We start from the raw sequence: 23,783 nt of genomic DNA on the forward strand, positions 1-23,783 counted from the left end.
GTTTTGCTTCCCTCTCTTTCAGCACCTTCGGATTAATCTCCAGACATGATGAACAGGCATCAATGTATTGGTCCGAACTATGGCACCAAAGACAATCTTCATGAGGATCAGTAATCGACATCTGACCCTCACATTCCCTCAGGGCTTGGCCACAGACTTCCTTGGAGGAGACATTTTGATCCTGCAACAACGTTGCGATTTCCTGGAAAAAATGTTGCAAGGCACCTACACTATAGAGAGCTTAAGAAAAACATTATGCGTCGAAGGTGCAGGAAATAGGGAACCAAAGTCAGAACGCCGACAAGGGCTTCTTATGGCTCCAATGACGTCACGCAGAGTCCTGTGTGGAGCCGTGGCATTATAAAGTCCTCTTCACTGTGTAAGAGCTAAAAAGAAAAGTTTCAGTGGAATGACGGCACACTGGGATATTCAAACGGTAAGGAATACACTGGTAGATAGATACATCCATCAGAAATATACAGTTGCCATATGCCTCTTTAGACTTGTGCAACAAGTATATACATGGGAATAGCTTTGTGCCTCACCCAAGCAGAATGATTTTCAGATCAATCATACAATACAACAGTTAAATATGTGTTCCTGGACAATCGCCACATTTACAAGTAAAGAGAAAATTATTTCTTGTGTTAATGAACAAGTTACTTACCTTCGGTAACGATATATCTGTAAGAAACATTAGTTAGTGTTAGATTCCTTACCTTAGAATATCCCCAGGCGTCAGTCTGGATCCGGAAACTTTTGCGTAGCAGTACTCCTGCGCGTCGGTAGGCGTCGTCTGCAGGCGTCCCCTGCGGCTCCGCGTCCGTCGTTGGCGTCGTGCGCCGTGATGACGTCGCTGGAGTATATAGACGCCGCCTCCGCGCGCTGTCAGTTCTTTGCACACAGCTTTTCCGCGCCAGGAGACGCAGAGCCATGCGAGAACCAACACTGGTGCCATGTAAAAACTAGGGCCCTGAAAGGGATGTCCTTAACCCTAGGTATCAGTTCGCAGAACGGGGAGGATGGGTGGGTTCGGTAAGGAATGTAACACTAACTAATGTTTCTTACAGATATATCGTTACCGAAGGTAAGTAACTTGTTCATCTGAAAGAAACACGTTAGTGTTAGATTCCTTACCTTAGAATACATACCCCAGCAATACCAACCCCGGTGGTGGGTCTGCGAACCAATACAGTACTACACCAGAAAGTCCTGGAGGACAGAACGGCCAAAGAAGCCATCCCTCCGGACTTGACTGTCCAGGCAGTAGTGCCTCGCAAAGGTGTGCAGCGAGGCCCACGTAGCCGCTTGGCAAATGTCCTGCAAGGGGACTCCCCGGCCCAGGGCAGTGGTAGCCGCCGTGGCCCGAGTGGAATGGGCCCTCAGCCCAACAGGAGGCTCCTTCCGAGCCAAAGAGTAGCACGCTTTGATGCAGAGGACGACCCATCGAGAGATGGTTCGTTTACAGACCGCCCGTCCCTTCTTCGCACCCACGTAGCCAACAAACAGTTGGTCATCCACCCGGAACTGGCGTGTGCGATCCATGTAAAATGAAAGCGCACGTTTTGGGTCCAGACGATGGAGCCGCTCTTCATCCTTTGAAGGATGCGGAGGCGGGAAGAAGGAAGGGAGGGTGATGGACTGCCCGATGTGAAAGGCCGAAACAACCTTGGGCAGGAAAGAAGGTCTAGTCCTCAGAACCACCTTATCAGGATGAATGGACAGGAAAGGAGGTTGGACAGAAAGAGCCTGGAGCTCACTCACTCTCCTGGCAGAGGTGATGGCAACCAGGAAAGCCGTCTTTAAGGTCAGGAGACGGAGAGGACAAGAATGAAGGGGCTCAAAGGGAGCACACATTAGAAAGGTCAGAACCAGATTCAAATCCCACTGAGGCATCACAAACGGAACAGGTGGAAACATGTGAGTGATGCCTTTCAAGAATCGAGTTACAATCGGGGATTTGAACAAAGAAGGCTGATCAGGAAGCCTCAAAAAGGCTGAAAGGGCAGAAAGGTAGCCCTTGATAGTGCCCAGAGCAGAGCCCTGCTGGGCAAGAGAAAGAAGAAACAGAAGAACCTCCGAAAGAGGGGCAGAAAGAGGATCCACAGCCTTTGCTGTGCACCATGCCACAAATCTGTTCCACCGACAGGCGTATACCGACTTAGTGGAGGGACGCCTGGCTGCCAGAATAACATCACAGACTTCAGGAGGCAAGTCAAATGGCCTCAACTGCCGCCGCTCAATCTCCAAGCATGGAGGTGGAGACTGGACAGGTTCGGGTGGAGGACCGTCCCCTGCTGCTGCGACAGAAGGTCCTCCTGAAGGGGCAGGCGGATCGGGGGACCGACTGACATGCTGAGTAGCTCGGGATACCAATACCTTCGAGCCCAGTCCGGAGCCACAAGGATAACTTGGGCCCGGTCGCGCCTGATCTTCTTCAGCACTCTGGGCAGAAGTGGTATAGGCGGAAAGGCGTATAACAGACCGCAACTCCACTCGCGCCGAAAGGCGTCGCCGTGCGAGTGCAGTCTTGGAAACTCCAACGCGCAGAACTGATGACATTGCGCGTTCTCTTCTGTGGCGAATAGATCTAACCAAGGCTCTCCCCATTGCAGAAAGATGCCTTGGGCCACGTCCGAGTTCAGACGCCATTCGTGATCCATCGAGCACCGACGGCTGAGTTCGTCCGCCCTGGCGTTCAGAGAACCTGCCAGGTGTTGAACCGTCAGAGTCACGCCCTGACGTTCCAGCCATTGCCAGAGGCGCAGAGCCTCCTGGCAAAGGGTCCACGACCCCACTCCGCCCTGTTTGTTGCAGTACCACATGGCGGTGGTGTTGTCGGTGAACACCTGCACCACACTCCCGTTGACAAAGGGGAGGAATGCCTTCAGTGCCAGACGAATCGCCCGCAGCTCCAACAGGTTGATATGGAGCCGGGACTCCGCCGGAGACCAGATGCCTCTGATCTCTGCCTCTCCCAAGTGGCCACCCCAACCCTGGAGGGACGCGTCCGTCACGACAACGTGCTCCGGTTGGGGAAGGGAGAGGGACTTGCCCCTGACCCAATCGCGGTCCGTAAGCCACCACTGCAGTTGTCTCGCAGTGCCCTCCGAGATCAAGACGTGGTCGGACAAGTTGCCCTGATGCTGGGCCCACTGAAACTTCAGGCCCCACTGCAGAGCCCGCATCCGCCACCGGGCGTGATGCACCAGAAGGATGCAGGAAGCCATCAGTCCCAGCAGCCGCAGCGTCAACCTGACCGAAACTCGGGATAGCGGCTGAAAGATGGGAATCAAAGCCTGAATATCCCGAACCCGCTGTTCCGGAGGATAAACCCGAAACTGCGCCGAGTCCAGAACCGCTCCGATGAAAAGGAGCTTTTGAGAGGGACACAGGTGTGATTTCGGCACATTGATGGAGAACCCCAGGTCGTGCAAGAGGTCTGCCATCATCTGAAGGTGGTGGACGACTGTCTGGGGCGAGCCCGCCTTCAACAACCAGTCGTCTAGGTAGGGGAAGACTGAAACCCCTAACCTGCGCAGATGGGCTGCGACCACCGCCATCACCTTTGTGAACACCCGTGGGGCGCTGGTAAGGCCGAAGGGGAGCACGATAAACTGAAAGTGCTCCAGGCCTACCGTGAACCGCAGGTAACGCCGGTGGGCCGGCAGGACGGGGATGTGAAAATAGGCGTCCTGCAAGTCCAACGCTACTATCCAGTCTTGCGGGTCTAGAGCAGCCAAGACCTGAGCTAACGTCAACATCTTGAACTTCTCCTTCCGGAGGAAGCCGTTGACGTTCCTTAGATCCAAGATAGGACGTAGGCCCCCCTTGTCCTTCTTGGCACCAGAAAGTAGTGGGAATAACAACCACGCCCTACTTCTGGCCCAGGAACGCGCTCGATGGCCCCCTTGGCCAAGAGGGCCGTAACTTCCTCCGGCAGAAGTGTCAAGTGGTCCCCCGACACACGGTGGTTCTGCGGTGGCATGGCTGGAGGAGAGGTCTCGAAGGGGAGGGAGTAGCCCCTTCGGACAATTTGCAGCACCCACCTGTCCGAAGTGATCGTGCGCCAGTGAGCGTGGTGATGGCGAACCCTGCCACCCACTGGCGTCACATGGGGCCGAAAGCACGGACTAGGAGGATTTTGGGGTAGATGCTGCGGGGGAGGGTGTGGTCTGACCCCGCCGTTGTCCCCGACCGCCACCACGGCGGTTTCCACGGCCGCCACCGCGTTGAAAGGATTGTTGCGGCGCGTGGCTGGCAGCACGTGTGGGGGCGCCCCTTCCTTGGCCACGAAAGGGGCGAAACGAACCCGGTTGCTGACGCTGGGTCGAGAGACCCAAGGACTTGGCCGTGACCCTGGAGTCCTTGAAGCGTTCCAGCACGTGGTCCGCCTTGTCACCGAACAGGTGACAGCCATCAAACGGCATGTCCATCAATGTACTCTGGACATCTGCCGAAAAATTGGCGGATCTCAGCCAGGCGTGGCGACGAATCGCCACCGTCGTTGACATAGCTCTGCCTAGCGAGTCGGTCGTATCAAGACCACACCGTATCGAATATTTCGCTGCATCTCGGCCCTCAGCCACAGCCTGACCGAGTTTTGCCCGCACCTCCATGGGGCATTCTGGCAGCAGTTCCGCGACCGTATCCCACACAGAGTGGGTGTAGCGGCCCAAGAGGCAGGCGGTGTTGCAAGACCGCAGGCCCAAACTAATGGACGAGAAGACCTTCTTGCCAAATTGGTCATACCTCTTGGATTCCCGGTCGGGTGGGGCCGACGGGAATGCGGACTGGGAGGTCGAGGCCTGGATCACCAGACTTCTTAGGAGTGGGGTGGGTAGACAGGAACTTGGGGTCGTCCGGACAAGGACGGTGGCGCCTGGCCACGTTCCGATCGACAGGCGCACCTGAAGCGGGCCTGGACCACGTGCCCAACAGAACGTCCGACAAGGCTTCATTAAACGGCAGCAGTGGCTCCTGTGGGCATGACTGCGGTTTGAAGACCTCGGTGAGGATGTTAGGCCTCACGGCCGCGACGGGGAGCTCAAGGTGTAAGGCCTTGGCAGCCCTCATCAGCACCACAGAATATGCAGCTCCCTCCACCGATGCCACGGAAGGAGGAGAGATCAGACCAGGGTTAGGAGAGTCGTCCAGACCACTGGCATCCCCCAAGTCACCTGTCCAGTCCGGGTCATACTGCCACTCGCGTGACAGAGGGTCCTCGGACCCCTCCCAACCTTCACCGAACTCTTCATCTTCTCCGTATTCGGAGTCAACGATGTAGACCGGCTCCTCGGGGTTCATGGGCCCCATCGGCGCCGGGACCGGCGTCGAGCGACGCCCGTCCGGCCCCGCGTCTGGCGTCGGTGAAGGTAAGGGGACGGCGCCGCCCGGAGCCGGCGCCGGAGCCCCAGTGCCGCCCGAAGCCGGCACCGAGGAACCGGCGTCGCGCGGAGGCGGAGCCACGGGCAACCCCGATGGAATCGGCGCCGGGTTGGATGGGCGTCCATCCGGCGTCGACCCCGAAGGCCCTAGCGGCGCCGGGATCGGCGCCCGCCGGCGGCACCGGAATCGGAGCATCCGACGGCGTCGAGGTAGGGTCAGCAGAACCGCTAGGGCCCCCGGACGGGTTCACTGGGCCCGCAGGCGCCGTGGAACCCGCCGGAGGAGACAGGGCCCTCATGGCCATGAGGAACGCCTCTATCTCCTCAGGCGTCGCACCGTGACCAGGGACCTGAGGGTATGGGGCAGGCCGCGCCGGCGACTCTCGTGGAGCCGCGGGGTTGGGGTCACCCGAACCCCCGGCCGCATCGCGCGAGCGTCGGGGGGAGTCGGGGTACGATGACGACGCCCCGACTTCTTGTGTTTCTTACCTGACGAGGATGACGAGTGGTGTCGACTTCCGGAACGCTCGGCGCGGCCCCGCGACCGCTCCCTCGAACGCTCTCTCGACCTGCGGCCGGACCGGGACCGCTCCCGGTCCCGACGTGGGGCCGACACCCGGAGCTCCAGTAGCTTGCGGGACCGCTCCAGTCTAGCTTTGCTGGTGAGGGCCCGGCAGTCGACGCAGGAGTCCACGTCGTGGTCGGGGCCCAGACACCGGAGCCAGAGGCGGTGATGGTCTGTGACCGACATCGTGCGCTCACAGTCATCACAGTGCTTGAACCCAGGCATCCTAACAGGCACAAAGTGATAACAATTCGAAAAACTTGGTCAAAGACCGGAGTACTGCTCTTCAGATCTGCGTCCACTGGCGCGGAAAAAAGAAGAACTGACGTCAGCGCGCAGAGGCGGCGTCTATATACTCCAGCGACGTCATCACGGCGCACGACGCCAACGACGGACGCGGAGCCGCAGGGGACGCCTGCAGACGACGCCTACCGACGCGCAGGGGTACTGCTACGCAAAAGTTTCCGGATCCAGACTGACGCCTGGGGATATTCTAAGGTAAGGAATCTAACACTAACGTGTTTCTTTCAGATTTTAACTTCAAAATACCAATGGTATGCATTCCCCATCATAACACTAATGACATCAAATCAAGTCTTATGGATTACAAACCACAGCAAACAGCTACATTAATAATTAACACAACTGAAATTATGTTTAACTTACCCAAGAATGACTTGGCAACTGCATACAAAGCTTGAGGTGGCCAGGGCAAAAACCAATCAATGCCTGTATTATTCACAAGACCTTAAAAAGAAGCAAACATTGTGCAATCACTTTAATACATAAAACAATTACATTGTTTACCAAGGTTAGCCCCATTTTCAGCAATAATTGATTAACAGGCATCAAGGGAATTCCCAAAGTCATTCCCTTCATTTTACTTAATCAGTTAGGCACACTGGCTACTTGGAGGACAATCTGTCTCAATAAATATGTCAGTAATGTCCATTTGCCTATTTAAGGCTTTGTGTTTTTCTCCAAAGGAAATTACTTTTTAGGAACCCCCTTTTTTGACCCCCCCATGTAATTTTGGGGTGCTGCCTCATTATTCCCACCTTTGAATTATCTTTACAATGCAGTGTGAAGTGTTCGAAAACACTCACACATGTATTGGTACGTAGGTAGATTTTTCATGGCTATCTTATGTTGCTACTTCTTTCCCAGCTGAAACTTAAATGTTTATTGAATATTGTGTAGTCTTTACATAATCATTTTATTCTAAAATTGTACTATTTTGGATCTAGATTTTGATATTAGAATTTAAAGGTCTGACTTTTTTGTGCCCTTCAGGGAAACTTTACTGGGCCTCTTTGGTTACACAATGTTTAAGCAATTTTAATACAGTGTGTAACTGAAAGAAAAAGGCACTCTACATTGCAAAAATGATTTTTCGACTAATCTAGTCCACATATTTGCTTATCAGCCATTAACACCAGAATGAATTATGATGGATTAAAATTCAGATGTAGTTGAATTGGTATCATGCACCTATTGACTCCTTCAAACTTTTCTGAGCCCCTCTGTATCCTCCAGTTTGCTGCTAAGGGCTTATTGTAGGTGCAAGGAGTGGGAACATCAGACCAGGAATATCAAGGGCAGTGCCAAGGGTACTGAAAATAACAGAAAGAGTTGCATCTGTGAGTGACCCTTGGCAGCCACTAACTGCATTCTATGAAACCACCAGTTATTCCATCTCTTCTGGATCCATTTCTACCCGAATAAGAAACATATATATTCCTAAAAGCTAGTAATCAAACAAACATATACTTACTTTGGGTAGCGTTCATTCTGACAAATATGTTGATTCTGGCAGATTTCTCATTTGTATCCCTTCCAAGGCACCCAACTTCATTTTGTCTGAAATAGTTTCTCAGCTACTCTTCAACCAGCTTAATGTGCTGCTAAGAGTCGACAGAAAAGTCTTGAGGCCCGCCCTAAATGATGTGTCGACCATCTTTAAAGTTGCCGCATGTGCTGGTGATGTTATTTCTGTCCACCTTCCAATTCCCCACAAACTTAAGAGTATAAAAAAGATGGAGCAAATCTCATTGCACAATGAAATAATAATCCTCTAATGTGGGAGGCATCTTTCCCATCAGAAATCAAGTTACCAAAGATAAGTTGCTTATTCTTACAATGGATATAAACACCAGTAAATCTGTTACTTGAGCACTACTAAAGAAACCCCCAAATTATGTGGACTGAAGATACTATGCCATTTTAAATTAGGACGGCTCGCAATATACTGGCCTACAACACCGAAACTGAGCCTACCTTTCCGTCTCATTAAAGACCGAAGAGAGGGTCAAGTAACAGCATTACAAATTAGCTGCACAGGAACATCTTCAGAAGAGCCAATGTCACAGTCACTCTGGGGAATGAGACCTGATTGCCTCAGATGGAAGCTTTCCCCACCAACACACAACAATGGTTCGCGGTCATCCATTTACCTATGAGGGGAACTCATTTCAAACAGCACAAGCCAACCTTGGGCTCTAAGAATATACAAATAGGTTATCATTCTTCTAAAAGTCATTGGATCTATGAACGTAGAAAGTCAAAGCCCCCCTAAGGGTGCAATATGTGAAGCCTCTCCTCCTCTTTTGATGGTGGGTGCAGAGTAAGCTGGAATAGAAATGGTTTGGGAAACATGGAACTCTTTTGGTAAGATAGATGTTTTCACCTTATTTTTTAAGACTCCTTGAAAGTATGAGAAGCAGACCAAGCCTGAAGTCCGAGCACTTGAACATCAAGCTGCAAAGACAGACCACTGCTAGAATATACTATTCTTTATGACAGGCTGCAAGCAGCCTAAAGAATGTCCTGTACTATTTGTGGCAGACAAAAAGAGGAACAAGCTAACTTTTCCAGTTTCAGATGGTTCAGAACCTTGTAATTTCCTTGGAACAAACTATCCAAGTCAGAAGGCCTTTCTCAGAGGAAGAGGTCACGAGTGAGTTAAATCTGGAGCAATGATAATCATGTGTGCCTTGTGATAACAAATCTTGCAAGACACCTTTGGCACCAGAGGTAGTGGAGAAAGTGAATAAGGGAGCACAAACTCCCCAAATGAATACTTCCTTGAGCAGCATTGATGACAAAGCCTGTTGTCCTTTGTGACATAGAAAGCTGTCTGGATAGCCTCACTCTTGGAATATGGCGCAAGTCACTCAGCATGAAGATGCAAGTTGCAGCTCATTGTGCAGGACGCCTGAGGTTTTATTCTACTACCCAAGTACATGAACTGCTGACAGACCAAATCTGCTGCCTTTAGCCCATGCCAGAACGTCAGACCTAGTGTTCACACAGGACAAAAGCCCACTTCTCCTAGTTCAGAAACATAGGGCCCGATTCACAAAGGTAAACTGAGACGAAGGTCTAACTTTACGACTTTTGGTATTCACAAAAGGTATTTACGAGTAGTAAAGTTAGGCTTTTGTCTCATTTATGCTTTGGTCTTAAGTTTAACTGAGACCAAAAAGTAAAACTTAAGACCAAAACCTAAGTTTAACTAAGACAGAAGTCTAACTTTACGACTCGTAAAAGCCGGGGTGAATACTGAAAGTCGTAAAGTTAGACTTTTGTCTTAGTTCACCTTTGTGAATCGGGGTGAACGTAGTTGTGATGTTGGTCAACACATTCACCTGCACCCTCTGCAGCTGTGAAAGGAAAACCTTTAAATCCATCCTCAGCTCATTCAACTTCAACATACTGTTGTAACTATTTCTCTATTACACATACCACATCACATTGAAAATCATGTCCTAAGAGTTCTCTAACCCTGAAGAGAAATATTGGTCACTACTGCGACCTCTGTTTGAGAGTACAACTCTTCTTCCAGTAGGTAATTTGCACACTTCCACAACTGTAAGTCTGATACCACCTGAGAGCTTAGCTGGAGCTTATCCAAGTGGAAATAGAATTGTTTCCATTGAAGGCACATAGCCCACTACAGGCACTCCATTTACAAAACCAGCTGAGGAACAAGAAAAATAAATTAAGCCATTAGGCCTCAGAGGCATAAAAGTGTTCTCCCATGTTGAACATGGTTCTTTTAGAAAAAGAGGACCATGTCCTGATTACTGGAAACACATTTGTGTGACAGAAATGCCTGTTTGAAACAAGTGTCCAGAATCATCCCTGAGTAGGAAATCGAATGTGTCATGGGCAATATTGATTTTGTTCCCCAATTTGTAGAGAGACCTAGTTTCATAAAAGAGTGCTTGTAATCAATAGAATACTGATCGAAATTCAACCTAATCAGCCAGTCATCCAAACGAACAAGTTACTTATCTTTGGTAACGCATTATCTGGTAGAGACAATATATAGCCGCAGATTACTCACCTTTGAATTTCCCAGGCATCAGACTGGATTCAGAAGATTTTTGCGTGAGCATTACCCCTGCACGCTGGTAGGTGATGTCGATCCGCTCCGTGTGGCGTTGTCCGTGCCGGAAGTGATGCCCGCGTCACCTGTATAGGCACCACCTTGTAGCGATTCATGAGTTATTTGTCACGACTTTCCATGCTAGAAGCACAAAGCCATAAAGTGCACTGACACTGCTTTGTCCAAACTAGGGCCCTGAAAAGGATTAATCTTAACCCTAGAAATCTTTCCGCAGGGTGGGGAGGTCGGTAAGGAATCTACAGCTAGAAATTGTCTCTACTAGATACTGCGATACTGAAGGTAGTAAGTAACTTGTTCATATGATAGAGACATCCAGCTGCATATTACTCACCTGTAAATTAGATAACCAAGCACTACCATTCCGGGTGGTGGGCTGCGGACAAATTCTAAAATAGAAAGTCCTGCAGCACTGAAGAGCTAAATGCCTATCCCTGCGGACCTGAATGTCCATGCTGTAATGCAATGTACACATGTGCAGGGATGCCCTAATTGATGCCTGGCAGATGTCCAGGACTGGGACTCCATGCTAATGCAGTGGTCTCAGCTTTAGCCTTGGTGGAATGAGCGGTTAAACCCACAGGGGGCTGCTTCTTGGCCAGTACACAGTAGATTTTAATATAAAGAATGACCCAGCATGAACTGGCTAGTTTCTGTACTGCCTGATCCTTCTTCGCTCCAACATACCCCACGAAGAGTTAGTCGTCCACCGGGAGCTCTTGTGTGCTGTCAAAGTAAAATGGCAATTCTCTTTTTGGCTCTTTATCTTTTGTGGGATGTGGAGGAGCGTAGAAAGTGGGCAAGGTGATGGATTGGCCCACATGGAATGGTGTTACCACGTTCAGCAGGAAAGATGCCCTAGTGCAAAGCACCAATTTGTCTGGAAAAACAGACATTAATGGAGGCTGGGATGATGAAGACTACAGTTCACTCACTCTTCTGCCAGATGTTATTGCCATGAGAACGTCGTTCTTGATGGTTAGCAGCCGGAGGGGATAATTATGAATAGGCTTGAAAGGAGCGCACATTAAGAAAGAACTAAACTGAAGTTCCACAGAGGCATAATGAAAGGAGAAGGGGGAAACATATTTACATGACCTTTAAGAAACCTATGTACAATAGGGGACTTAAATAAAGAGGGTTGGTCAGGCAACCGCAAAAATGTAGACAGAGCAGAAAGGTAAACCTTTAGAGTGCCCAGAGCAGAGCTCTGCTGGGCAAGGCAAGGATAAAAAGAATATCAGAAAGGGACTCAGAAGAGAGTCAGTACACTTTTCTGTACAATATAATAACATTTTCTTCCACTGGCATGCGTACACCATTTTGGTAGAGGGACGCCTGGCTGCCAGAATAACAGCAGACTTGGTGAGGAAGGTTTAAAAGCTGTCAACTGCCGCCGCTCAATCTACACATAAGAAGGTGGAGAGTTGACAGGTTTGGTTGGGAGACCCTTACCTGCTCTGCGACAGAAGATCCTCCCAAATGGGCAGTCTCATGCTGAGAAGCTTGGGATACCAGACTTTGTGCACAATCTGGAGCCACACGGATGACATGGGCCTGATTGTTCCTAATGTTTTTGAGAACTCTGGTCAGAAATGGTATGGACGGAAAGGCATACAGGAGGCCTGAGCTCCACTTGAGAAGAAAAGCATCTCCAAGCGAGAGCCATCTAGGAAACTCCAGCATGGAAAACTGCTGACACTGTGCGTTCTTGATGGAGGTGAACTGATCTAACCAAGGCTCTCCCACTGCTGAAAAAGAACTTGCGCCACCTCCTGATTCGCTAGGCATTGTCGGCTGAGTTCGTCCACTCTGGTGTTCAGGAAACCTGCCAGATGTTGAACCACCAAGGATATGCCATGCTGTTCCAGCCATTTCCAGAGATTCAGGACCTCTTGACAAAGAATCCACAACCCCACCACATCCTGTTTGTTGCAGTACCAGATGGCGATTGTGTCATCTGTAAACACTTGTACCAGCCTTCCCTTGAAGGAGGGAAGAAAGGCTTTCAATACCAGTCTGATCACTCGGAGTTCCAGTATGTTTATGTGGGTCTGGATTCCACCAGAGACCAGAATCCTCTGAACTCCACCTCTCTCAGATAGGCACCCATTCCAGGAGTGATGGATCCATCACTACTGTGAGATCTGGTTCTGGAAGGGCGAGAATTCTGCCTCTGACCCAATTGTGGTTCTTTAGCCACCAATGCAGGACTTTTGCAGTTCCCTCCCAGATCTGGACCAAGTCAGAGAGAATTCCTTGGTGCTGCGCCCACTGGAACTTTAGGTCCATTGCAGAGCCAGGATATGCCATCTGGCATGTGTTACTATCAGGATGCAGGAGGCCATGAGGCTAAGCAGCGTCATAGTCACTCTCGCCAAACTCCAAGATAGAGGCTGAAATATCTGTATCATAGCCTGAATATCCTGGACTCGCTGCTCGGGGAGATAAGCCCGAAACTGCACCTTACCCAGAAGAGCTCAGATGAAAGGGAGAGTCTGAGAGAGAGTCAGGTGTGACATTGGCAAGTTCATAGTGAATCTCAGTGAATGCAGATGTTTCACAGCAGTTTGGAGGTGGAGATGACAGCCAGGGCGAGCCCGCCTTCAGCAGCCAGTCGCCAAGATAGGAAAAGACTGAACCCTTGATCTACGCAGATGAGCTGCGACCACCAGCATCACCCGAGGGGCGCTGGTAAGGCCAAAAGGGAGCATGATGAGTTGAAAGTACTCATAGCCTGCCATAAACCGAAATAAGCGTCCTGCAAGTCCATTGCTACCATCCAGGGCAGACAAAACCTGAGGTAATGTGAACATCTTGAACCTCTCCTTCATGAGGAAGAGCTTGAGGGTTCTCAGATCTACGATAGGGTGAAGGGAATAAGAAAGTAGCAGGAATAGCAACCAATGCCTACTTCTGACACAGGAACCCTTTCTGTGGCTCCCTTGGCCTAGAGCGCCATGACTTCTTTGCAGAGCAAGGGCAAATAATTCTCTGTCATCCGGTTGTGAGATTGAGGCAATGGAGGAGGGAAGGATTCAAAGGAAACAGATTAGCCCCTCCGAATAATCTGTAAAACCCACCTCTCAAATGTTATGGACTGCCAGTGGTGGAGATGATGGCTGATTCTGCCACTAACTGGATGCCCATGATCTTGTAGGGTAAGATTAGGAAGGCTTAAAGGCTACATCTTAGGAAGCTTGCGTGGGACAGTGGCTGGAACAGGGTTGGCACAGCTGAGAGCCCCTTCCATAGCCACAAAAAAAGGGCAACAGGATGACTAGGGATGACGCGGGGCAACTGCGAGACCCAAGGACTGGGCCGTAGCCCGCGAGTCCTTAAAGAGTTCCAGCGCAGAGTCTGCTTTGTCTCCAAAGAGACGGTTGCCATCAAAGAGCATGTCCATGTTGGAAGCCTTGACATCCCCTAAAAAGCCAGATGCTCTCAGCTAGGCATGGTGTCTAAGTGCCACTATCTTAGAAACCACTCTTCCCGGCGAGTAGGTCATGTCCAAACCACTAATGGTGAACTTCGCTGCATCTCTCCAGTCCTTCGCCGCCTGTGAGAGGATGGCCTGGGCCTTCTCCGGGATCTGTGGCAGCACTTGTGCACCTATGTCCCACAGAGTCTGGGAGTAGGGGCCCAATAAGCATGCAGTGTTCACCAACTACAATGCAAGGCTGGCGGAAGAAATCATCTTCTTCCCCAAGCTATCCAGCCTCTTGGATTTCCTGTCTGAGGGTGCAGAAGGGAACGTGCCATGGGATGTAGAGGCTTGGACCACCAAGGGGTGGGGTGAGAAAGTTCAGTTACCCGGTTGCGGGGCGATGGCAGCGGGCAACTGTCCTGTCCACAGTAGCCCCTGTACTGGGCTTTGACCAGGCTTCCAGTAGAACATCTGTCAGTGCTTCATTAAAAGGGAGCAAGGGCTCGCAAGAGGAAGCTCCCGGTTGCAGAACTTCCATCAAGATGTTAGTCTTGACTGCCACCAAGGACAACTCAAGATCCAGGACCTTACCTACCCTCTTCATCACCATAGAATATGATGCTACCATCTCTGTAGCCACTGCAGGGGAAGAAAACATACAGGTATCTGTCCAGACCACTTACATCACATAGTTCCTCACACCAGTCCATACCTTCCTTGCCATCTAACTGGTATTCTAAAGGGTCCCATGACCCCTCCCATTTTTCCCTGAAGCTGAACCCTTCAGAATTGGGCTCAGGCACCGACCTAGGACATGTGGGTCCTGTCTTCACTGGAATTGACATTGATGGATCCCGTTCCGGCTTAGTGTCAGATTCATGGATGTAAATAGTGCTGACACTGCCAGTGGGCACCAGCGGCACCGGAAACATTCGCGTTGGGGCCTACATCGGGGGAAGTCACTGTGGCACGACAGACGCCAGTCCGGATTGGGTCAATGGGGGCCCATCAGAGCCGAGGCCGATGCGCCTTATGTGGAACCCAAAGGGGCCCCCCCCTCCGACCCTGCGGGGAAAAGGCATGCCAGTGGGGTTCGTCCACTGAAATATGTCACGCATAGCCTCGTAAAATTCCTTTACCTTACTCTGGGTCTCTCCAGTTCCGGGTAAAGTTGGGAGGCTAGGAGCTGGCCCTGGCAACGATTCCAAAGAACTGTTCCTTAAATGCATGCTTCAACTTCTTCTGCTTCTTGTGCATCTTCCATAAATGTGAGAGGAAGAAGATTTGGGGCTCCTGGAGAGGTTCCACAACCTCCTTCTCAATTGGCACGAGATCTCTGAGGAGTTGCACAACGCAGGGTTGCCCTTCGGGCCGCTAGAAACTTCAGGGACCACTCACTCAATGCCTTCGGAACCACGGCCCTGCAGTTCGAGCACAACGTGGAGTTGTGTTTGCATTCAAGAAACCACTGACATACAAGGTGTGGGTCTGTAACTGACATGGTGCGATAACAGGAGCCACACAGCTTAAACCCTGTCTTCCTCAAAGACATCCCTCGACACACCAGGAGAAAGTAATTCCTCAAAATGCGACAGAGGTGTAGCTCTTGCTACAGATCAGCGCAAACTGGCATGGAAAGAAAAGAAGTGGAGCCTATATAGGTTTCATGGACGTCACTTCCAGCGTGGATGACGTAGACGCGTGGAGACAATTGATGGCACCTACTGCCATTCAGGGGAACAGCTTACGCAAAAAAAATTCAGGATTCAGTTTGACACCTGGGAGAATCAAAGGTGAGGGATCTGCAGCTGGATGTCTCTAGCAGATAGGGGTAAAAAGCAACCATGTCACTCAAATGAGCTATCTTAACTGCCATGACCATGGTAAATATCTTTTGGGTTGGGGTAAGTCTGAAAGGTACCACCTGGAATTAGAAATGAAGGGACTTAGGATGAACTTCGGAATGGAGAAAGGGGTATCCTAAAGGTCACAGAACACTATCATATTGACTACTTCAAAGCCAGGAGCGCCTATTATAAAGACAATATTTTCAATGTCTCCTTTCTCATGAACTTTAGACAAAGTTCTGAAAAGGGCATAAACATCCAACTTTGCCTTTCTTCTGAATGAGGATGTACCTCAAATAAAGACTTTCCATCAGAATGGCCTCTATGGCTCCTCTGTCCATCATAGCAGACATCTCCAGCATCAAAGTGTTTTTTTGGCGGGACGAGTGAGGAGGAACAGGTGGAGGTTTCTTCAGAAATGGCAAACTTTAACCACAAATGAGACACACTAGTCTGAAGCAATCTACCGTTTATGATGAAATGCAGGTATCCTACTCCCAGCACATGTTACATGAACAAAATCTCAGTGGTTTTGTGGCTAAGGGGAGTGGGGGATAGGAATGTAGACTCTATTTGACCTCTGCCTTATCTGTGATGAGTCCGAGGCTGTTGCTGAAGCTTTTGTCTTCCAATCTAGTGACCATACTCTCTGAATATTATGCACTATTATGAAATTTACAGGAAGGTAGGATGTGCCCAAGCTGTCCAACAAACAGGTGCCATTGGAATTCCTGAGCACCAAACTCTATGAATTAAATATTTTCTTTGCCAACGTGTTCAAATTCGACTGTTAGACTAGAACAACTAGTTTTTTGTCTACGTTTCCTGTACAATTTTACTCTCTAGAGACAGGTGTGAGGGATCAAATGAAGCAGAGTGTTTTTTCTTTGAGGCAAGGCTTGACTCCGCTGGAGCAGATTGTAGTTGTGACCAAGGCTTCCTATCTTGATTCATTAGAGCATCGACTAAGAAGGACCGAAGATGATTTGCATGTGACTTCTTTCTGTCTGAGGTAGCAAGTGGGCAAAATAACAACGTGCTGGATTACGACAGGGTATTTACTAGTGGCTGAGATCAATGTAAGCAATCCACTCATCACTTTTTTGTCTTCCTCAGTTGTAAGCTTCATTTTGCTTAAGTCACATGACTCAGGATCATGTTCTTTGCCAGGACATCCAATGTAGGATGCATGAAAGTCAGTAACACATATATGATGACTTTGAGTGTAAAATAGGCCAAACTTTGGAAAAAGAGATGTAAAAAAAATAAGATGAAAACGTCCTGACCACTCAATGGTGCAGACTCTGATCAGTGTCACATGACGCCTGTGATGGGAAATTGGTTAAGCAAACACTGTTGCAGACCCTGTATCGTGCCTGGAAAGGGGTTCAAGTAAGGAATCTGTGGGAGTTTAAATCCAATGGAATTATGTGCTACCATTTTCATGGTATAATTGTTGCAGGAATTCTTGCAGGAGCGCCTGTAGTTCATATTTGGTAAAAATAAAAAAAGCTTTTTCACTTAAATAGCACCCTATTTCCTCTACTTCTTAGATTCTTCTCACAATCCCCTGTAATGTAATATATTTGGATGACACACCCTTATTGCTTGAAATGCAATGACGTAACAGTAGAAGGGTACTTACTTTATCTGACCCATTTAGCAACCACTGCAAAATCCAAGTGTTAATACCCTTGATGCGGTAATAATGTCCTAGCCTTGCTTCAATTCTGAATTTAAAGTCGCAGCGCAAAAAATAGGAAACGGGTAGCAATAATAAGATAGTGACATATTTGCAGTTATTTATTTGTATGGTTTCGCCACCACCTTTTTCTGGTGATAATTAAATATCTGAGTTGATGCGGTATCACGGCATCTGGGAAGTTGATAGTTGCTGAACCTGCATGTTTCTGCTGTCACTATAGTAACCTAACTGAAGATATACGTGAAAACCATATGACTGAAGAAACCCGTTGATGTAGCATAATGCAGTAACATGCTTTCAGATACTTCGAAAGAGAATTGGGACTTACCTGGGAAATTCCTACACCGTGTTCTGAGTGTGTCGCCCACTGGTGACATGCCCAGCACGATATGAAGATTGTTTGCACTCTTATTGACAAAAAACTGCCAAACGCTCTCTTTGGCGGGTCCGACTCCATGCTTGACGGCTTCGTCTCGTACTTGACCCAAAATATTCTCCTTATCTTCATCTGGAAATAGTGCTGGCACCATTCCTGGAAACAAAATGGAGGAGAGGATTGTAAAGCTGTGCACAAGTGAAGCTCTCACAATACTACCTCCTTTTACACACTTCCGGATGACAGAGCTATTGAATTATGCTCGAGACTAACATACACATCTTCACACTTTAGGAACGAAAAGCTAAATTACTGACCTGGAGTTGTTCATCCTTCTCCTTTGTCTTACAGTGGACTTCCGTCAATTGAAGCAAACTCAGGGGCTAATGTGGGAGACTGTATACACAATGAAGAGCCATCTGACAAGGTTTGCTTCAGGCACCGGTGTGAGTTACTCAAGCACGATTTACATGTAGGGCACATTAGGATAGTCCACATGGTCTTACTGTATGCAGAATATAGATCCACATTACATCTACAGAATGTATGCAATTGGTAAAGAAAAGATCCAAGTACGAAGTCGAGCTTTTTCTGGGAAAATATTTTAACAGTACATAGTAAAGAAGCGGAGCTTGTAAAATAGATGGCATTCATCAGGGTATATGTATATCATACACGTGTACACATATGACGACTCGCATACCTTATGTTTGAGTTTCAAAGTAATGTCGGGAAAATACCCATGCATAGGTGTAACCTAGCACTGCGTAATTCATAAATCTAAATAAATTCGATTGGGCCCGTGGGAGGAATGACATCTTTGTGAGTCCAGTTTAACTGAAGTCGCCTTCACAAACAAATGAGCTATGACATCTTTCAACCTTCTGGAAATGAAAAGAATATCTCCATACAAACGCTTTGTGACTCCATTATGAAACATCACTTTCTCATTCTTAGGTACATTAGAATCCAAAATGAAAGTTGTTCTGTTTAGCAGAGACCCGTGATGTAGTGATAGGGGGACTCACTACCAGTTTCATACCCCAGATGGATTAAATGGCAGGATCAAACCACTGCAAACCACTGCCTGCTTCGTCGCCATTGCTGCTCAAAAGAGCAAATCTGGGCAGACTGGCCCCAACATTTCATGCTGGTATATTTGACAGAGAGAATATTCTGGCTCTCTGAAGCTCTCATTTTTTGGATGCCTTTTACTGAGAGGCAATTTGTACTTCAGTGGGGCCTTCAATAGGAATTGTACTCAAATGGCTTTCCAACTGCTCCTAAGGGTGCATAAGATTATGCAATCCGAGGAACTGGGGTGGAGGTGGCTTGCCTTCCAGCAGGGAAGACTGGTGCTCATAAGGGATGAAAAATAAGGCAGCTGCGCAGAACGGATGAGGAAAAGAGAGGCGCCTGAACCAAACTGGATAGTGCTAAGAATGCTGTGAGGAAATCACGCAAAGAATAATGTGGTGGCTTGTATATTCCTCAGCATGAGAAACAGTCTCATTTGACAAAGTCTCAAACGATGGATCCAAGCCACTCGTCTTAGGTAAATTCTGAGGTGCAGGTGTCTCTGTAATAACACTGCCATTAGTTTGAAAAGCTACCGTATTCTGTTGATATCTACTGTCAATGTAAATAATATCCTGGTTACCTATGTGAAGGGATCACTGCTCCTTGAATAAAGAGTGCAGAGCGGGCTCAACTAGCTCTTTTTTGTCCCTCAGCCTAGTGGTGATGTTATCTCAGATGGGTGTTAGGATTTCAAGCACCACCTTGGACATCTTCAGTGCTGTAGTGAACTTCCCACTGCACCTGGAGAGCCATACCAGGCTCCTTAGCTTGCGTTTCTTGAGATCCCAGAGGGGGAACTCGTACATGAATCATAATCACAGTATGACTAAAAGGGGCTGAAGGGGTGGATCTGCAGCAATACTAAGGGCTCTCTGTGAAGACATTGCTATCTGATTGGGTCCACCCATGGATACCACTGAGTTACAGGTTCGAGCTCTATTACTCCAATTTCCCACCTAAATGTTGCAAAAACAAACCATGAAACAAGCTGGATGGAGGCTTTTGGTACTGCTGATGACACCTACCCCGAATCAGTTCTCTCAAAAGAATGGACCTCCTTGGAAACCAATACAGATGGCTGCAACATTTCGATCTCTGAAGGTGGCAAAGGAAATTCCAAATTTCTCTTTTTTGCTTATATAGTATTGGCCACTGAAATATTTTGATAGTAAATCCAGAGCACTTCTACTAACGCTTTTATGGCACTGGTCCCACTGAAGAACTGTGATGGATCATGATAGAAACACGCCTATCATCACTCAATGGGGTCCCTTTCTCAGTAAGAGGACCCAGAAGCAGGACTGGACTAGTCATATGAGAAATACCGATAAAACTCTGGGAGTACTGGAATACTAGGGGGCAGGGAGGCAGGGGTTCAAACTCCATGCAAGCGTTGAACATTGACAGAAAATAGGCATGGGCACTAAAATAGAAGTGACATCCATTGGTACATTCGAAAGCTAAAAATGTGGCCCTAGTGTGCAAATTGAGGCAGTTTTGAACATGTAAAGACATGCTGTATAAGTGTTTTGCAAGGTATGCAAGACTGCATGGGGTTGAGCTTGCTGCTGGCAATATTTGTTAAAGTATCAGGGAAATCAACATAAAAACGGCCCAGCAGATCATAAAACAGGACCACAAATGCCCAGGAAATGTACCACAGCCTGACCTAACACAGCCAGATAGATTGCCCTATATGCTTGTCCGACCCTGCTCCATGCAGCTCCAATGCGACACGGAGAGAGCAGCACGTCCTTGTTTTGCGGCTGCAGAGATAAAAGGCTCTTAGTGCCTGATGTGCTATCCCCATTTGCAATCCAAGGAAACTGAAAATAGCACATCAAATGGTTTGCGAATGGCAATGCAGTTTACTATGTAACCTATGTACTAATAGGTCTCATCACAAATTGTCCATTCGCAGGGCGTTGTAAAGCAGCCTGCCTCGTAAATAATAAATAGGAAAGGGACAACTGATTACTGTCTGTAATTTGCTGTCAATGTAGGGATGGAAGTCAGCAATGAACAGAAGACCTTCGTCCCTGCATTTCCCTTTCCAAATGGTAAGTATTTTATTTTACAAATGTAAAGTAGTCTGTGACCATTAAAAGTCAGGTACTGCTTTTAAAAAATGTATGCTTTGGACGACATTGGAAAGATTAGGGAGTTAGTCCTCAAGACCACTGCCTACTCGCCCATGATTCCTCTGACATTATTCCCAAAAGATAAGCTGCCCCACAGAGCCAGCTTCCCCATTGCGAATGAGTTACCACCACACCTCGAGGATGGTAAATGAGCAATGATTTGCAACCACAATTGTGGGCATAAACCATTGATATATTCCAGATATTGTAAAACGTTCAACATTTCTCTTCAGAACAATTTATTACAACTTTTTGCTAATATATTGAAAAGTTTGCTCTATACAGTGAATCAGTCAGTCCTGTCATTAATATTCTTGGGTGGAAAGTGCCTCACACCAAATGCACATGGCGATGGTTGGGCTTGATCACTAGAATTACTCACTTGGTGCAAAACAAAGCTATTATTAAAGATGTTTCAAGGTTATTGTTAGCTTTCCATTCATCCCTCACAATAGACCTCAGAACATGCCAGCCATGCCTTTTTCTGAGTAGAATGCCTGTCATTAAAAAAGGCATATTGAAGCAAGCTTGACAATCATGTTTTCTTACACATCACATCAAGTGGTCACAGAACTATCTTCGACATCATCGTGTTTACAATCTTCTAACCTCTACGTCATTTGGTTATTTTGTAGAAAACCTTCTAAACCATTAACAGATCATATGTCCTGCTAGAACTGAAGGGAAAAGGAACTGAATAAATTAGCACGGCTATGACATAGTTAGCCGACAGTATCACCAATGCTGAGCAAGACCACAGTTATGCCATGGATACATTTGGTGCTCTCCAGCACATTTGAGACCATGACGCCTTAATCTGCTTAAGAAATATTATTCATTAGAAGATATGATATTTTAACACAGAATTAATCAGCAATAAGGAACGGCTTTTGTTGCTCACCTAAGGAGATCACTGACAGAATATTGGAAACAGAAATATTAAGTGGACAGAATATTGTGTCAAAAATATCGAGAAGGTAAGTGCAAATAGGTAAGTGCAGATTTACCATTCTTAACTCCACATCTATGTACCTTAGAGATATGAACAATTGTTACTTACCTGTAAACAGGTGGTTCTCCAGTATTGGTGTCTTAGATTCACATGCTTGAATATCCCCCGTCGTCGGAGTGTGAGTCCCACGGTAAATAAAATAGCAATAATATTATATATATATATATATATATATATATATATATATATATATATATATATATATATATATATATATATATATATATATGTAACAACATTAAACCTGAAATATGTAATAGAATAAAGGCATAACAAGCCTACACATATTTCTACATAGGAATGCATGGAAAAGGAAAAAACCATTTGCAGTCTATCATTGTCATTATGTTGGTCCAAACCATAGCCAATCAGGCACCAGCAACCCTCTAGAACCTTCTCCTCAGAGCTCAGCACCTCAAATTTTCGTAGCACAAGAGTGACCACAGAGTCTATGAGGAGAAGAGAGCCTCTGAGGGGAGGAGGGTGGGTCGCATGTGAATCTATGAAAGGCACCAATACTGGAGAACCACCTGTTTACAGGTAAGTAACAATTGTTCTTGTCCAGTATTAGGGTGTCTTTCCTAGATTCACATGCTTGAATATAGAATAGAAAGCAGTAATATCCGAAGAAAACTTCCCAGTCATGATACACATGCATAGACTTATAAGACCAATAAGTATATAGTCATGCAAGACATACAGTAATAAGGTAAACCATAATGGAGGAGGGAAGACAGAGGCTCACATTATTGAAAAAGATTGCGAAGCACAGCCTGTCCCACTGCAGTGTCTGCTTTGCTGATGGCACCCAGGCAGTAGTGTTTCGTAAACGTGTGGCTGCTTGACCACGTGGCTGCTCTGCAGATCTGATGCAGCGGCACACCGGCAAACAGGGCAGTTGAAGACGACATCGCCCTGATAGAATGGGTCCTCACTGAAGACTGTAGAGGCTTGCCTGCCTGTTGATGGCAGAAAGTGATGGCCAAGGAAAACCTAACGAGCAATTGTAGGTTTGGGAACTGGACGCCCTTAGTGGAAACGTCCATAAGCTATGAAGATGGCAAATGTCAGCAGCTGCAGAAATCCACCTAGCTATGGTGTGTTTAGACACTGCTTGTCCTTGCTGTATCTTTCCATAGGCAATAAACAGTTGATCGGATTTGAGAATGACAGGGGTCCTTTGCAAATAGAATTTTAAACATCTTCTGATGTCAAGGGTATGTAATGCCCTCGCCGCAGGGGATTGCGGATTAGGAAAAACTTCTTTAAGATGACTGGTTCATTCACGTGAAAATCCGAAGGCACCTTAGGCATAAACCTTGGGTTTGTACGTAGCACCACAGAATCGGACGTGAATTGTAAGAAAGGTGAATTGACGGTGAAAGCTTGAACATCACTGACTCTTCTAGATGAAGTTAATGCTAGCAAAAGGGAAAACGTTCCATGTAAGGAATCTGAAATACATCCTGAAAATTGGCTCAAATGGGTGGCGCATGAGCTGCGCTAATACTACATTAAAATGCCATGACGGAGGCGGACGACGTACAGGAGGAAACATTCTTAATAGTCCCTTAAAGAACTGTTGTATTCTTGAAGAATAAAGAGAGGCGGACCCATGCTGACGTTACCTTGAAATGGCTGCCAAAAAAGACCTTCAACGTTGTATGAGATAAGCCTGATCTTGCCAAGTGCAAGAAAAAAGGTAATATCTGGTTCGGCGTTGCATGAAATGGGTGAACCCCAGCAGATTAACACTAAATGCAGATTTTTAATTTTTTTTTTTTTATTAAAGACTGTATGTCTTTATTTTAGTAGGTGCTTTCGCGTAAGCCAGT

The 23,783-nt window shown here is 47.4% G+C and overlaps 1 protein-coding gene across 1 annotated transcript in view; it reads right to left on the reverse strand.

The window, feature by feature from the left end:
- DNAH10 (dynein axonemal heavy chain 10) overlaps positions 1–23,783 on the reverse strand; it is a 1,963,751-nt gene that overhangs the window by 540,536 nt on the left and 1,399,432 nt on the right. Inside the window, exons 53-54 of the mRNA XM_086942901.1 lie at positions 17,668–17,871; positions 6,619–6,699 (exon numbers count right to left, since the gene is read on the reverse strand). Of these exons, the coding sequence (XP_086799027.1) occupies positions 6,619–6,699; positions 17,668–17,871 (285 nt within the window). The remainder of the gene's footprint in view (positions 1–6,618; positions 6,700–17,667; positions 17,872–23,783) is intronic.

This window comes from Lissotriton vulgaris, chromosome 11 (genome assembly GCF_964263255.1).
Source record: "Lissotriton vulgaris chromosome 11, aLisVul1.2, whole genome shotgun sequence".
Classification (NCBI taxonomy): Eukaryota; Metazoa; Chordata; class Amphibia; order Caudata; family Salamandridae; genus Lissotriton; species Lissotriton vulgaris.